General features: G+C 38.3%; 1 protein-coding gene across 3 annotated transcripts in view; it reads right to left on the bottom strand.

The window, feature by feature from the left end:
• Positions 1-9,558: 9,558 nt before the first annotated feature.
• The window catches only part of PPARGC1A (PPARG coactivator 1 alpha), a 206,617-nt gene continuing 198,113 nt past the window's right edge, over positions 9,559-18,062 (bottom strand). For all 3 annotated transcript variants that reach the window (XM_075346931.1, XM_075346930.1, XM_075346932.1), the window contains one exon: positions 9,559-16,788. In XM_075346931.1, the coding sequence (XP_075203046.1) occupies positions 16,685-16,788 (104 nt within the window). In that variant the 3' untranslated portion in view covers positions 9,559-16,684. The remainder of the gene's footprint in view (positions 16,789-18,062) is intronic.

Raw genomic sequence — 18,062 nt, forward strand, 5'->3', positions numbered from 1 at the left:
ACTATCGGGGGTGTCTTACTATCGCTGAAACACAGTACCACATATCCTGGACAAGCGAGGAAACAAAAAAAGTATATACACAGGACACCAATGGAAGCCAGCTGCTGCTTTCTGTGAGGTGAAACAAGCCATTTCGAAATTGTTTCATCCATTAGATGCAACAATTCTGGCGTTTTAGCCGACTCTTCCCAATTGCCAACCTCGTCACGTCCGCCAACACACATTCCGTGCCCCAAGGGGTACGTAAGGTCTGCTTGGCATAGTGTAACAATAACACCTCCTGTCCCCATGGGCACATCGAGACATGGAGAAGGAGACAGAACAGGCCCTGTACACCACCAGTGCGACAACTAGCTCTCTCACAACCCCGACAGGCTGACAGAAACTTTTCACTAGCCCCATTGAAACAGGATTCTGCTGGTCTGGTAAGCTGCGCTCAGTTTCTTATTAGATATAGGCCTAGTCCATTAACAGGACTATATCGGGCCAGAAACCAGCCCATGTAGTGAGTAATACTAAGCCAAACTCACGGACATGATTTTCGGGAATAGAGATAAAAGAACAACCCAAGAATAAATTATATATTTAATCGCCTTAAGGTAACACTAGATCATACACTATATACAAGATGAGATTTACAGATATTATGTCAGAAATACAGGTATGAATAAGTTATGGTTGCAAGCTGATATACAAATGGATCAGTTACTTTGTTCTATATGACTAGGCCTGGTGCTGGCTCAACACAGTGGAGGCACTGTAGAGCCACTGGTTTCCTTAGGACTTTCCCACATGTGACCCGACGGGACCTCTCAGAGAAAAGCCACACACAAAATGTCTGTTCTCATTTTTATGAACCTACGTACTTTGCATGTACCGCCCCTTTGTGACCTAAGGCCGGGATGAACATGGGCTGTGCTTTCAGTTCCCAGAAAGCTATGAATTGGCAGTTTTCCCCATATCTATATATATATAGTGGGTACGGAAAGTATTCAGACCCCTTTAAATTTTTCAGTATTTGTTTCATTGCAGCCATTTAAATTCAAATAAGTTTATTGTTTTCTCATTAATGTACACTGTGCACCCCATCTTGACAGAAAAAAACCCAGAAATTTATTAAACAAGAAAAACTGAAATATCACATGGTCATAAGTGTTCAGACCCTTTGCTCAGACACTCATATTTAAGTCACATGCTGTCCATTTCTTTGTGATCCTCCTTGAGATGGGTTCTACTCCTTCCTTGGAGTCCAGCTGTGTTTAATTAAACTGTTAGGACTTGATTTGGAAAGCTGCACACCTGTCTATATAAGACTTCACAGCTCACAGTGCATGTCAGGCCAAATGAGAATCATGTCAAAGTAATAAGGTCAAAGAAAATAGCCAAGGAGCTCAGAGGCAAAATTGTGACAAGGCACAGATCTGGCCAAGGTTACAAAAGAATTTCTGCAATACTCAAGGTTCCTAAGAAAACAGTGGCCTGCATAATCCTTAAATGGAAGACGTTTGGGACCACCAGAACTCTTCCTAGACCTGGCCATCTAGCCAGACTGAGCAATCGTGGGAGAAGAGAGCCTTGGTGAGAGAGGTAAAGAAGAACCCCAAGATCACTGTGGCTGAGCTCCAGAGATGCAGTAGGGAGATGGAAGAAAGTGCCACAAAGTCAAGTACCACTGCAGCCCTCCACCAGTCGGGCATTTATGGCAGAGTGGCCCGACACAAGTCTCTCCTCAGTGCAAGACATATGAAACCCCGCATAGAGTTTGCAAAAAAACATATGAAGGACTCACAAATGATAAGAAATAAGATTCTCTGGTATGAGCAGCTGGCAACTCTGAGATGCATTAGCAATATGGAAAGGAGTGTGCTGCTCACTGAGCAGCAGCTTGCTGGGTCAGATGTGGGGGAGGATCGTAGTAGGGAGCGGCAGGACGGTGAGGTAGGTAGCTGGGTGACAGTTAGAAAGGGGGGTAAAGGGAAAAGTGCTAGGAAGGCTAGTCCTGAACTGACACACCCCAATAGGTTTGCAAACTTGGCAGATGAGGGGGATGTCATTACAGGGGTAGCATTGCTGCAGCAAGGCATGACCTCTGAACGCCAGAGGAGTGTCTGCTCCAGTAGGGGGGGAATAGGAGTGCAGGGCAGGCAAGACAGGTACTGGTAGTGGGGGACTCAATTATTAGGGGGACAGATAGGGCAATCTGTCACAAAGACAGGGATCGCCGAACAGTGTGTTGTCTTCCTGGCGCTCGAGTTCGGCACATCGCTGATCGGGTTGACAGATTACTGGGAGGGGCTGGGGAGGACCCAGCGGTCATTGTACACATTGGCACAAATGACAAAGTTAGAGGTAGGTGGAAGGTCCTTAAAGATGATTTCAGGGAATTAGGTTGTAAGCTTAAAGCATGGACCTCAAAGGTGGTATTTTCGGAAATACTACCTGTGCCACGAGCCACACCAGAGAGGCAAAGAGAGATCAGGGAGGTTAACAGGTGGCTCAGGAATTGGTGTAGGAAAGAGGGTTTTGGGTTCCTGGAGAATTGGGCCGACTTTTCAGTTGGCTACAGATTCTATGCTAGGGATGGGCTGCATCTTAATGGGGAAGGTGCAGCTCTGCTGGGGCAGAAAATGGCTAGAAGGTTGGAGGAGTGTTTAAACTAGGACTGGGGGGCGAGGGTATTCACTTTATAGAAGAGGAATGTAGTGCAGATAGTGACCAGGGCACAAGTAATGAAATTGGGGGTGGTACGGGGGGAAGGGTTAGGACAGTTAATACAGTAAGCAGGAATACAGGTACAGAGTCATACGTAACGTTCATGTACACTAATGCCCGAAGCCTCACAAATAAGGTGGAGGAATTAGAATTAATATTGTTGGAAGAAAATTATGATATAGTGGGGATATCAGAGACATGGCTGGATGAGAGCTATGACTGGGCTGTTAATTTACAGGGTTATAGCCTATTCAGGAATGACCGTACAAATAAGCGAGGGGGAGGTGTGTGTCTATATGTAAAATCATCCTTTAAACCCATCCTGCGTGACAACATATGTGAGGGTACTGAGAATGTAGAGTCCCTATGGGTGGAGATAAGGGGGGGGAGAATGAATAATAAAATACTGATAGGGGTGTGTTATAAGAAGCCGAATATTATGGAAGAGGTAGAGAATCTCCTCATAAAGCAAATTGATAAAGCAGCGAGTCTCGGAGAGGTAATTATTATGGGGGACTTTAACTATCCTGATATAAATTGGGGAACATAAACTTGCAGTTCCAGCAAAGGAAATAGATTTTTGATAACAATGAAAGATAATTACCTTTCACAAATGGAACAGGACCCCACAAGAGGGGGAGCACTACTAGACCTTGTACTAACCAATAGGCCAGACCGCATATCAAATATACAAGTTGGGGGTTACTTGGGGAATAGTGATCACAAAATAATAAGTTTTCATGTATTCTTTAGTAAGATGTCTAGTAGAGGGGCTACAAGGACACTAAACTTCAGGAAAGCAAATTTTAAACGGTTGAGAGATGATCTTAGTGCAATAAACTGGGATGATGTACTAAGTAATAAAAGTACACAAAGCAAATGGGAGACTTTTATGAGCATCCTGAATAGGGCTTGTGCAGAAAATATACCCTATGGGAACAAACATGCTAGAAATAGGAGGAAACCCCTATGGCTAAATAGAGCTGTAAGGGAAGCAATAAAAGAAAAACAGAAAGCCTTAAAAGAATTAAAGAGGGTAGGTAGTGATGAGGCATTATATAATTATAGAAAATTAAATAAAATATGTAAAAAGCAAATTAAGTTAGCTAAGTTTGAGACAGAGAGACTCATTGCGAGAGAAAGTAAAAATAATCCTAAAATATTCTTTAACTACATAAACAGTAAAAAACTGAAAAGCGATAGTGTTGGCCCCCTTAAAAATAGTCTTGGTGAAATGGTGGAAGGGGATGAGGGTAAAGCCAACCTGCTGAATGATTTTTTTTCTACGGTTTTTATACAAGAAAATGCCATGGCAGATGACATGACCAGTGATACCATAAATTCACCCTTGAATATTACCTGCTTAACCCAGCAGGAAGTACGCCGCCGCCTAGAAATCACTAAGGTTGACAAATCTCCGGGCCCGGATGGCATACACCCCAGAGTACTACAGGAATTGAGTTCTGTGATAGATAGACCATTATTTTTAATCTTCTCAGATTCCTTAATAACAGGGTCGGTACCGCAGGACTGGCGCATAGCAAATGTGGTGCCAATATTCAAAAAGGGGACAAAAACTGAGCCAGGAAATTATAGGCCGGTAAGTTTAACCTCTACGGTTGGTAAAATCCTTGAGGGTTTCTTGAGAGATGCTATACTGGAGTATCTCAAGAAAATTAACCTTATGACAGAGTATCAACATGGGTTTATGAGGGATCGATCCTGTCAAACTAATTTGATCAGCTTCTATGAAGAGGTAAGTTCAAGCCTGGACCAGGGAAATGCAGTGGATGTTGTGTATATGGACTTTTCAAAAGCTTTTGATACGATGCCACACAAAAGGTTGGTACATAAAATGAGAATAATGGGGATAGGGGAAAATATGTGTAACTGGGTTAAAAACTGGCTCAGTGATAGGAAACAAAGGGTGGTTATTAATGGTACGTACTCGGACTGGGTCTCAGTTCATAGTGGGGTACCACAGGGGTCAGTATTGAGCCCGCTTCTTTTCAACATATTTATAAATGACCTTGTTGGGGGCATGCGGAGTAGAATTTCAATATTTGCAGATGATACTAAACTCTGCAGGGTAATCAATACAGAGGAGGATAATTTTATATTACAGGGAGATTTATGTAAATTGGAGGATTGGGCTGAGAAGTGGCAATTGAAGTTTAATGTAGATAAATGTAAGGTCATGCACTTAGGTAGAGGAAATAACATTTATGATTATGTACTTAATTGTAGAACACTGGGTAAAACAGACACAGAAAAAGACTTGGGTGTATGGGTGGATGGTAAACTTCACTTTAGTGGACAGTGTCAGGCAGCTGCTGCCAGGGCTAATAAAATAATGGGATGTATTAAAAGAGGTATAAGTGTTCATGAAAAAAATATAGTTCTACCTCTGTACAAGTCACTAGTGCGACCGCACTTGGAATACTGTGTACAATTCTGGTCACCGATAAATAAGAAGGACATAGCTGAACTGGAGAGGGTGCAGAGAAGAGCGACCAAGATTATTAGAGGAATGGGTGGGCTGCAATACCAAGACAGGTTATTAAACTTGGGGTTATTTAGTCTGGAAAAACGAAGGCTTAGGGGGGATCTAATCACAATGTATAAATATATGAGGGGACAGTACAGAGATCTTTCCAAAGATCTTTTTACACCTAGGCCTGCGACTGGAACACGGGGGCATCCGCTACGTCTTGAGGAAAGAAGGTTTAATCATAATCACAGACGAGGATTCTTTACTGTACGAGCAGTGAGACTATGGAACTCTCTGCTGCATGATGTTGTAATGAGTGATTCACTACTAACATTTAAGCAGAGCCTGGATGCCTTTCTTGAAAAATTTAATATTACCAGTTATGTATATTAGATTTTATGACAGGGTATTGATCCAGGGAACTAGTCTGATTGCCGGATGTGGAGTCAGGAAGGAATTTTTTTTCCCCATTGGAGCTTATTTGACACATTGGGGTTTTTTTTTGCCTTCCTCTGGATCAACATGTTAGGCTACGGGTTGAACTAGATGGACTTGAAGTCTCCCTTCAACCTTAAAAACTATGATACTATGATACTATGATACTATGATGAGGCAAATATAGAACTTTTTGGTGATAATTCTATGTGGTATGTGTGGTTGAAAACTCAGGCACTGCTCATCAACTGCTCAATACAATCCCAACAGTGAAACATGGTGGTGACTGCATCTAGCCATGGGGGTGTTTTTCAGTTTCAGGGACATGACGACTGGTTGCAATTGAAGAAAAGATAAATGCGGCCAAGTACAGCTATATCCTGGAAAAAGACCTCTTCCAGAGTGCTCTGGAATTCAGACTTGGTCGAAGGTTCACCTTCCAAAAAGACAATGACCCTAAGTACACAGCTAAAATAACAAAAGAGTTGCTTCAGAACAACTCTGTGACCATTCTTGACTGGCCCAGCCATAGCCCTGACCTAAACCCAATTGAGCATCTCTGAAGAGACCTGAAAATTGCTGTCCACCAATGTTCACTATCCAACCTGATGGAACTGGAGAAAATCTGCAAGGAAGAATGGCAGAGGATCCCCAAATTCAGGTGTGAAAAGCTTGTTGCATCATTCCCAAGAAGACTTATGGCTGTACTAGCTCAAAAGTTGCTTCTACTCAATACTGAGCAAAGGGTCTGAACACGTGATATTTCAGGGTTTTTTTCTTGTTTAATAAATTTGCAAAAATTTCTACATTTCAGTTTTTTTTGTCAAGATGGGGTGCAGAGTGTACATTAATGAGAAACAAAATTACCATTTTTGAATTTACCAAATGGCTGCAATGAAACAAAAAGTGAAAAATTGAAAGGGGTCTGAATACGTTCCATACCCACTGCATATATATATATATATATATATATATATATATGTATATATATATATATATATTTATTTATGTAGCACCCCTGAGGCTCTGGTCGCTACAGGGTACTGCAACTAAATTGAGGAGCAGTATCTATCTAGGGTAAGTGACAGATGGTTTGCCGGAGCTCACACCAGACACATTTCACATGCAGTTAGGTGCCTTTCCCACAGGGGGGTGGACTGGGGTGGACAGGGAGAGTTAGCCATCCAGTAGTATGGGACTTCCCGGTCACCAGGACAACCACTGTAGGGCGGGTTCGACATGGGGTATAAGGTATTTTTTCTGTCTCTCGGATGTAGCAGAGCCAGAACCATCGTGGGATGTCATGTGGATTACGGCGGAACTTTAAGGGTCTTTTGGGGGGTAATAAAGAGAAGAAAGAAGGTGCTGTATTTTATTTTAAATAAAAGGATTTTTCCTCTATGTTTGTGTTTATTTCTTTTTACTTATAGGATTAGTAATGGGGAGCCTCAAAGACTCCTACCCATCACTAATTTTGGGCTTGATTACAGTTGTGCGCTGTCATTAACCCCTGATATTACCCCAGTTGCCACCACAACAGGGCAATTGGGAAGAGTCGGCTAAAACACTGGGATTGTTGCATCTAATGGATGGAACAATTTCGAAACGGCTGCAGGCAGCTATTTTTAGGCTGGTGGGGCTCTCAATAACCATGGGTCTCCCCAGCCTGAGAATACCAGCCCCAGCACGCTGTTTTTAATTATTTATTTAAATATTTTGTTAAACAAAAACAACCACATGTGGTTCCTCCTATTTTGATACTCAGCCAAGATAAGCGCACGGCTGAAGGCTGCAGCCTGTAGCTGTGGGTTTTAATTGTGGTTGGTATCATAATGGGGGACCCTATGCCAAATATTTTATTTTTTTACTGCATATTATACACCCACAGACAGCACCCTGGAGCCTTGGTAAGTACAGCGAGCCTGCTCCTATCCCCCAATCCCTTCTACCAACATTTTTAATTGCCGTACTCTGGGTCCCATAGACTTGTATGTGGACTGGAATCCGGCTCGGATCCAGATTTTATAACCAGATAACAGGGATCTGCCAGTCCCGGTTATCTGCGAGTCTGCTTATCACTAAATGCAAGTGAATGGGGAACCCGAGTATTTTACATGAAGATTTCCCAGAAAAATGCTTGGGTTCCCCATTGACTTGTATTAGGTTCATTATTTGTGACGAATAACGGAATAGTACTTTGAGATTCGTTATGAATAACCCGAACACAAATAGTTACTCTTCGCTCATCCTTACTGGTAACTTAATCTATTAATACTATTGGGGTCGAAAATCAAATTCTCCAACTTACCACCGTATATTCATAGTTGTAAAGAGCGGACTGTAGAGTGAGTTGGACAAGAAAGTGTCCTAAAACGCTATAAGGTCTCATTCAAGAGTCTGTGTGGCACAAAATGTATCCATTTTTTTCACGGATGCATCACGTACCCATAATAACCTATGGAGCTATCCAGATGTCTTTTTTATGGTATGGATAAAAAGGGCCAATACTAGTCCTTGCATCCATGAAAAACACTGAGGCTGATGGTAAAAAATGCTCGCACAGACCACACATTGATGACACAGGCACCATTTTTTTCACAGACGTGTGAATGAGGCTTACAACTGAATGGGGGTTATAGAAAACAGGATACTGATGTGGAAGAATAGGAAAATCGGTGACCGATCAGTAAAGGGTCTATGGTGGAGTCCCAATCAGTATAGATGAGTGAACCCAAGGTTTGTGTTCGGTGTTCGTACAAATTTTTCCCAAAACTCAGAGTTCGGGTGCTTTACATATGCATATTACTTGAGCGATCATCGCTGTGCTCATTTACTCTTGGTGCTCAGCCCAGTGAGAGCTTCTTGGAGTGTTTGAATAGCTCAAACTAGGGGTAACAACAGCATGTTGGAAAAACTCCAGCCACCTGCTCCAGGCAAAGATCTGTGTCTGACTGGCTACATGTGGGCAGAGACCTGAACTGCCTAATTAGTGACTTTCATTGAGGTTCAGGTTAAGTTCTGGTCCAAAACTGAACTTTATCTAAAGCCTGGCTTAACTGCCGAACCGAACTTCCACGGATCCACTCATCTCTACCAACCAGCTAATATTTATCACCTATCCCATGGAAAGTCTTTATCAGGAAAAATCCATTCAATAAGCATTTTAAACAATTTTGATGAAATTGTCATGAACCAGGACCAGTATTCTGCACTCCAGAGTTTCCCAGACACGGACTGGTCATGTAAGGAGTTAACTCCCATCAGCTTTGTTCTGGTTTCAGGATACACTATTTTTGGTCCCTGCACTTGCATTCCTGTGCTGGTTATAGTTTTGCTCTGCAGCCTGTGACTGGCTCTGGTGAGATTTCCTGTTTGATCTGATTCCTTGTTTCTGTTCCCTGACCTGTACCCTCCCCTATTCGTCTGTCTGTCCCAGTCCCTGACTTCCTACTCTTTTCAGTTGTTTACCCATCCTGGTACATTCTCCTTCCCGTGTTTGTGTCTCCTCACCCTCTGGTCTTGTCTTCTGTTCCCTGTGCCTTTTGTGTTTATCTCTGCATACATGATCTCCTGGCATCTGACTTTGTTTCTGTTTTCTGACCTGATTTTGATCCTCCCTTTGCAGTGACTTGACTTTCCTGGCTAGACGCTGACTGCTTGACTACCCTATTGCCCCCTGGTGGTTCGCCTGTGAACTGCCTGCTGAAGTTACTCTGTTGTACTTCAGCCTCCTTTCTGTTACAGTGTTACTTTGACTCTCCTTCACTACTCTGCTGCCACCTAGTGGGGAATACGCTGTACTATATCTTACCAGCCCTTTGTACAGCGTGACAGAAACATTGTATCAACTTTACATTCCAAATACATATTGTTTTAGAAAAATGAGAGAAAACAGGTATTTATTTGAAACATTTGTTTCCCTTTATTAGCTCAGTGAGGCCAATGTGTTCTGCACATTAAAAAAATAATCACAGGAATTTGTATACAATGAATAAAACCACAGTACATGTAGACTTGGCAGGTGGAACCTCAACCCCGGGCAATGGGGTGGGCTAACTAAAAGCTTTGATTGCCCGTTAAGCACAATTTTACCACCATTAGTACATTTTCATCTACAAATCTTACAGTAGCGCAATCCAGTCAGTTGTTCATAGTATTGATAGTATCTGTCACGCGTGTACAGATTCAGAATCGTCACATTATCGTATATGGCTATTCTAGTTCATCAGTTAGATTTGAAACTACAATGATTGAAGTTCTCAGATTTACAAATATCAAAAAGGACACATAATTATCAACTAAATCTAAAGGGGATGAAGTGCTTTTATTTCTTTCTTTTTTTTTATTTCCAATGACCCAACATCTCTCCCTACGACTGCACAATCGTTCCGTCCTGTGCAACCTTCTTTGGCAAAATGGTTAGCACAATCTTATAGGCTACTTTACTGTAAAATTTCAGATCTAACATTTAATAGTACGTTTTTGAAAAATATTTAAAATTTACTTTTTTTTTTATTTATTTTTTCTTCCACAGAGGGCACGGCCATAGAATTTCAACTACTAATAAAGCAGAAAAAAGCAGCTACTACACGTCAAATCTAGCGATTTTACAGAATTTTAGATTTTTTTTCATTTTAATTTTTTTTTAATTATTATTATTATCATTATTATTATTTTCATCCACAGAATGTTAGTGGTATGTTGTCTATCTGATTTTTTTTATTTTTTTTAATGCATGTGAAACACAAAAATTTTAAAATCAGCCAATTATATATGATCCCAAAATATGTTAAAATGCCCCTAGATACACACAATTCTGTTCTTTTTTTATATATTGAACACAGAGAGGAACTTGTGATTTTAGGAGAGAACAATTGTCAGGTCTGCCGAAAAAAAAAATAATTTTAAAATAAAATCAACAATATTTTTTATCTGCTTAAAAAGGAACAAAATCAACACACATGTTCAATTCAATTTCAGCAATACAGGGAAAAAAATAGAATGTATTAAAACATCTGATTACATAATTTAAAGGCAAAATAGGCAATGCATCTGGTCTTCAACACATAATATGATATATTAAACATTGATTTCTTAAAAATAATTTATTGCTTTTAATATATACTTTTATTTTTGTACAACAGAAATTGAGAAAGAAAAAAAAACAAAAATCTGTAAACTTTAGTTTTCGTTTGGCGATCACATAATTAAACAAGATAAAATACCTGCATTTTTTTGTAACCTACATAAATACAACCATTACACGGATTAAAGCTGTCTATAATGTAACAGGGAACCCGTGAAAATAACATGTGTGTTTATAGGTTTTTATTTATTGCTATCTATCTACATTGAAATGAAAAAAAAAAAAGCCTTCGGCATTTTACGGACAGTGGAATTTAAAAAAAATAAATAAAAATTTGCTGGTGATAAACCATGAACACAGTCATTGTGTAGACCGTTTTAACTAATTGTTAGATGATTTGCCATGGTACAAAAAAATGAACATAAAATCAATATTAATATAATAGAAGCAGCCTGGTGGAGTTGTCTTATATTGATATTCAGGAGAACACAGCCTATAAATATTCGTCAAGACGAAGTAGGCCCTGGTAACTCATCATTATGAGACCAGCCTCATAAATATTAGTGAGGTAGTGGCTTAGAATGATGGCATTGTTTCCTGGAATATTGGTAGGCTGCATATTGGTTAAATGGTTTGTTCAATAAAGTAACTTCCACCGTTGTGTGTACATGACAGGCCCACTTTAGACAGCAAAAGGGGTCATTTTTCACTAAATGTGTCAATGTAAACTACATGGCTTATCCTGTAGATGTAGGAGATTAGAAAAAGCTAAGATTTACAAGTTTTCCTAGAAGACGTAGCATTTTTGTTTTTTCTTATTCCCAAGAATGAGGTTGAACTGCCCTACCAAACACAACCCATGGATATTAGTGGAGCTGTATCTGTAAAATATAAGACTTTTTTTAAATCTCCGACAACCTGGTAACTAGTAATAAGCAAACATGCTTGGCACTGCTCGTTACTTGATCGAGCATTAGCGTGATCGGGTACTCATGGAGATAGGTTGAGTAACATGGGTGCTTGGATATTTCTTGCATGAAATGACCACAACACTCAGGCTTGCTTCACTGCATAATGTGTGCAAGCACCGCAGGGCGAGCCACTCACAGTCTCTGAATGACTCTCCTGGTGGATGAAACAACATTCTCGGATGTAGTGTGACGCCCAAAGAAGTGCTCTGTTTATGGCTGGTGGTATGTGGGCGGAGAGCCGAAAAGGCCAATCATTGACTTTCCATAATGCTCATTACTCGCGTTGAGCTCGTCCAAGAGTCTGACAAACTCGAATTGAGTAACGAGCAATGGAGAATTTTATTGCTAGCTCATCACGACTGGTAATGCATTTTGAATATGCATATTGGTGTCTTCTTGATAATGTTGCATATCTAAAGTCTAGAGATCCATATAGAAACCAATTTTGTGAAAAAATTAACAACTAAAGGATCATAAAATGTTTGAGGTTTTTGTTGGGTTTTATGGTTGAACAAAAGACACATCAGACATGGACAGATTCTAGAAAGCTTCTGTGAAAATATGAAATATTTTCGTACAAAGAAATACTTTTTGGGCAAATGTATTTTTGGAAAACTCCAAAGCCTTATTTGTTTTTTCCAAATGTATGTTAATATGATTCAACCAATTATCATAGATTCCAATTTGCACCTTTCCATCGAAATTGGAAATGTTGGAGGTAACAGGAGTAAGAAATATATTTGTGTTTTCTTTTAGTTCTTTTACGATCCATTCTAGTTTTTAGTTAAAGAGATAGAAAGGAGAAAGAAACGTATTTTTGAAAAAAACAAAGTCTTCTTTGGTTTTTCCAAATATATGTGACTGATTCAGCCAATTATCATAGATTCCAATTGGCACTTTTCCACCGAAATTGGAAATGTTGGAGATAACAGGACTAAGAAATATATTTGCATTTGGTTTCTTCTACAATCCATTCTAGTTTTTAGTTAAAAAAAAAAAAAAGAGAGGAGAAAGATACGTATTTTTGAAAAAATTCAAAGTCTTCTTTGGTTTTTACAAATATATGTTAATATGATTCAGCCAATTATCATAGATTCCAATTTGCACTTTTCCATTGAAGGTGGAAATGTTGGAAATAACTGGACTAAGAAATATATTTGTGTTTTATTTTGGTTCTTTTATGATCCATTCTAGTTTTTAGTTAAAAAGATAGAAAGGAGAAAGAAACAGATTTTTGGAAAAATCCAGTCTTCTTTGGTTATTCCAAATATATGTGACTGATTCAACCAATTATCATAGATTCCAATTTGCAATTTTCCACCCAAATTGGAAATGTTGGAGATAACAGGACTAAGAAAGATATTTGCTCTTTTCCACCGAAACTGGAAATGTTGGAGATAACAGGACTAAGAAATATATTTGTGTTTTATTTTGGTTCTTCTAAGATCCATTCTAATTTTTAGTTAAAAAGATAGAAAGGAGAAAGAAACGTATTTCTTTGAAAAATCCAAAGCTTTCTTTGGTTTTACCAAATACATGTGAATGATTTAGCTAGTTATTATATATTCAAATTTACACTTTTCCACGAAAATTAGAAATATTGAAAATACAAGACAAAGAAATATATTTGCATTTAGTCAAACAGATAGAAAAGAGAAATAAATGTATTTTTGGAAAAATGCAAAAACTTATTTGGGTTTTCCAAATACATGTGAATAATTCAACCAATTAACATAGATTCCAATTTGCCCTTTTCTACCGAAATTGAAAATGTTGGAGATAACAGGACTAAAAAATATATTTGTGTTTTGTTTTGGATATTCTATGATCCATTCTAATTTTTAGTTAAACAGATAGAAAAGAGAAAGAAACGTATTTTTTGGAGAAATCCAAAGTCTTATTTGGTTTTTCCAAATACACGTGAATGATTTAACCAATTATCATAGATTTCAATTTGCACTTTTCTACCAAAATTGGAAATGTTGAAGATAACAGGACTAAGAAATATATTTGTGTTTTATTTTGGTTCTTCTAAGATCCATTCTAGTTTTTAGTAAAAAAGATAGAAAGGAGAAAGAAACGTATTTCTTTAAAAAATCCAAAGCTTTCTTTGGTTTTACCAAATACATGTGAATGATTATGATTTAGTTAGTTATTATAGATTCAAATTTGCACTTTTCCACCAAAATTGTAAATGTTGGAGATAACAGGACTAAAAAATATATTTACACTTTTCCATCGAAATTGGAAATGTTGGAGATAACAGGACTAAAAAATATATTTGTGTTTTGTTTTGGATCTTCTATAATCCATTCTAGTTTTTAGTTAAAATGATTGAAAGGAGATGGAAGCTTGTAGATGCTACTGTGAAGGACTATCTGAATCTTTTTGGAAAGCTGACATTAAAAAGAAACAAACCAGTTGTGTAGCTGTATTGTCGAAAAATGACCCCTAGTGATGTCAAAATCTCCTGAAATGTAATTGTATCAAATGGTAAAAAAAGACTCAAAAATCATGACAGGTTAAACAATCTTTGGCACTCCAGTTTATTGTGCACGACAGCCACCAAGCTGACGTGGGCAGCAGCAACCAGAGCACTGAATTCCTGATGCAAATGGCTTGTCCCAATACCTTCTCGCACTGAACCTGGTTACATTACAGAAAAAAAGGATTCTAGCAAAATCAGTAATATTTTTTTTCATGTACATTCACCAATTATTCCTAAAAATGTATTCTTTTAAACCATTTATAATAGTAGCAATATTCATCCAAAAGATTTTACAAACTGTTGCAAAAAACTGTGACTGATTAACATTTGTGAAAAAATATTTGCATTGCTAAAACACGCACCACACGTAACGTAGAGTTCAGTCAGCTGTGAGCCGATGGATATAAGAAACATGGTTCTTGTAATTAATTCCACTTGTGTTTGAATACATTAAGTTGGCGGAACAAGGGTTAACCCACAAGAAGGTTAGCAATACGGGAAAAGCTGTGCGTGAAGAGATTAAAATGATTCAGTGTATAAGAACTTTATTCGTAAGGAAACCTACAGGTCTCCTTTTAACCAAGACAACGTCTTAAAGGATCAGTAGTACAGCGGTAGAGCTGAGACTACACTAATGCATAGTCAACACCATCCGCGCAACGGGAGATTTCACCCGCGGCACGTGATAGTATTAAGAAGAGTGTTCGCATCCTTTCAACTGGCCATATCTTGTTTAATCAGCATATTACTGTAACAAATATGAGAGCGTTAACTGATAAATATGTCTTCAGTAAACAAAGGAATGGAATATCAGTTTCTTAAAAAGGATGCAACGACAGTAAAAATATTGGCTTTTGCCAAAAAATTCCAACAGTGTCTAAAAACTAAAAAAAAAAAAAGATACTGGCTTATTAAACAGTGTTTAGACAAAAAAATTATCACCCACATATGGTGCACAGTGCTGAGACACCCAGCAGCTCGGAGAAGAAAAAAAAAACGCACAATGGCCTGTCGTGAAAGTAATCAAATCATACATTCATTCCTGACTCACAATAATACGAATAATATATATATATTTCTTTATTTATTAATTTTTCTTTAAAAAATCACTACGAACGTTAACAAGACCTCTGATATGGTAAATCTAGAACTGATTATGTATTACCGCAGATGAAGACACTTTACACGGAAGGATGAGACATGTTCTCCATGCGACAAAAGCCTATCCGGGCTAATGTAATCCTTCTCGAAACAGTATATATGGAAGCTCACCGAAAATTAAAAATTAAAAAAAAAAAAAGGGATGAATGTGCTTAAAGCGATAATTGTGCACCCCTCCCCCCCAAAAAAAGAAAAAATATAACACGCACACATTGTCATTTTTGTTTTTTTGTTTCTTCTTACAATCAAATATATATAAGCATAAAGTCAGCTCCTAAATGGATTAGTATACAACAGGTGTTTCACCTTATATAGTTAACATTTTGAATATTCTCGATTTTAAGAAATTTTTTGTTTTTTTTCCGTATTGAAAAGAAGGCTGCATTTACAGTGCATAGCAGTAACAAATAAAGAACATAGTCATACTCTATGTACACAAAATAAAAATACTCCATAGAACCCATTCTCTGCCAGAGACACGGGCAATATGTCCGCTTGCACATCTCCCAAGCAGAAGAGCAGGGAACATCTGTAAATACTTGACCAGTACAATGCAGTGGTATAAACTACCTGGACACTGATTCAGATAGTTTTACTCAACTCTCGTTTATTATGTAACACCACAACCACTCATCAGAAAATAAAATATATTTATATATATTTATATTTATATATATAATGCTGAACAAGCTGTGAAATAGACCATATACAAGGCTTTCGATGTTGACAAGACAACATTGTAGACAATTGCATGGGTGTCAGAATCCAAGAGTAATGTTGAGTAAAGAGACTTGCGTGTACTGAAAATGCCATATTTTTTTTAGGTTTCTTCACAAGATTCCCAATAAAAAAAGTTACTAAGGCGTTATCTATATTGCAATGTTTTTTTTTGTTTATACATATATATTTTTTTATTTTTTTCCTATGGGATGATGATCAAAATTAGACACAGTAAAGATTGCATTGCAGTTGAGCATCAGCAGCTTACAAATCCTCCAATATTTCCATGATAAATAGTGATCTCTCGACTTTTCCAGAATAATCAGTTTTAAGCGAAGAAATGTTCACAGTTGGCTGGCACTTTCATCTCCAATGAAAAGCATGTCTCGTCTTTATTCGAGTGATACGACGGCGACTGTGAAAGTGAGGAATCATCTGACACCCATGGCTTTCCCCTTGCCTCTTTAGTCTTCAGCAGCTGTGTTCATGTAAACCATTGAAGAACGGAGAGTGTAAAGTAGGAGAAATTCCTAGGTTTGACTTTCAAGAGTCTCTTATTGGAGGACGAGTTGTCCGTGAGGTATTCTCCATCATTCCATTGGGCGTGGTGGTGATGCATGTTACCTGCGCAGGCTTCTTTGTGCCTCTTTAAGCAAACTGTCAAAATCCATGGAGTCATATTTGCTTTTGGTGGAAGCAGGATCGAAGTCATCTGAATTTGAATCTAAAAGCCAGAGAAATAAGAAGAATGAATGAATGAATGAATGAAGCTAAGGAAATAATTATTAGCAACACGCTTAGTATGGCCACAGAGATGCAATATTTCACAGCAGGTGTCCTACACACTGTTTTGGAAATTTTCTCTATAATTGGTCATTGCCATTGAAGTGTCCTTACCATCAAGTAAACTCTGTACTCTCCACCCTTGGAACATAAGCATTGAAATATAATATATTATATACACATTGTGGGTGGATGATTGTTATTACAGGCTAGTGTCGGTAGAAGAGTCTTCCTTTCTCTCTGCCACAAAGTTGGGATGTGAAAGTGATGAGTGGCCTAGAATGGTTAACAACATGGGAAGGAGTACTGGGGTGTAGATAAAAAGAGAGGTTTTTCACCAATATCTACTGTGTATAGCTTTTGTGCTAAGACTTTAAGAACTACTAATGGCCTTTGGGATTGTTGGATCCTGTAACACTTGATGCTTTACTTGGGGCTTGAAAAAAACTAAACTTCTTCAGGGGTGAATTAAGTAGTGGGGAGAGGCAACCTAACCTTCTTCAGGGTATGAATAAAGTATTGGAGAGGCGACCTAACTTTCTTCAGGGTTTGAATAAATTATTGGAGAGGCGACCTAACCTTCTTCAGGGAGTGGATCAAGTAGTGGAGAGACGAATTGCTGGTTTGCAGAAAATTGAGCAGACTGGGTCCTCATCAGACCACATAATTAGGTAATTGGTCTACCTCTATTCATACTACATGACTTGGCTGGCTGACTGTAGAAGGAAAAGGTTTGCAGGTGTATTGTGGGTGCCACCACAGAACAGTATTCATTGAGAGTCAAAACCCAAAAACCAGAGAAAAAAATGTTCAGCCTACCATTGTATGCCTTAGATGCAAAAGAATCTCTGATGCACGGAGGATCACCAGGATTGGAGGCCCAGGGGAACAAACTTCAAAATATGTAGAAAAAACTCCAGAACCATAATAGGAATCCAGCCAGGAAGATGAAAAAAAAAGTTCTTGTTTTATTTAGATCATAACGTTAAAAATACATACAAAATTTAAAAAAATGACCAAAACCTGACATGTTTCGGACTCTAGAACATGGTCCTTACTCATAGAGACCTATGTCAGGTTTTGGTCATGTTTTTTAATTTTGTATGTATTTTTAACATTATGATCTAAATAAAACAGAAGAACTTTTTTATTGATTTTCCTGGCTGGATTCCTAATATGGTGCTGGAGTTTTTTCTACATATTTTGAAATTCATT

This window comes from Anomaloglossus baeobatrachus, chromosome 1 (genome assembly GCF_048569485.1).
Source record: "Anomaloglossus baeobatrachus isolate aAnoBae1 chromosome 1, aAnoBae1.hap1, whole genome shotgun sequence".
Lineage (NCBI taxonomy): Eukaryota > Metazoa > Chordata > Amphibia > Anura > Aromobatidae > Anomaloglossus > Anomaloglossus baeobatrachus.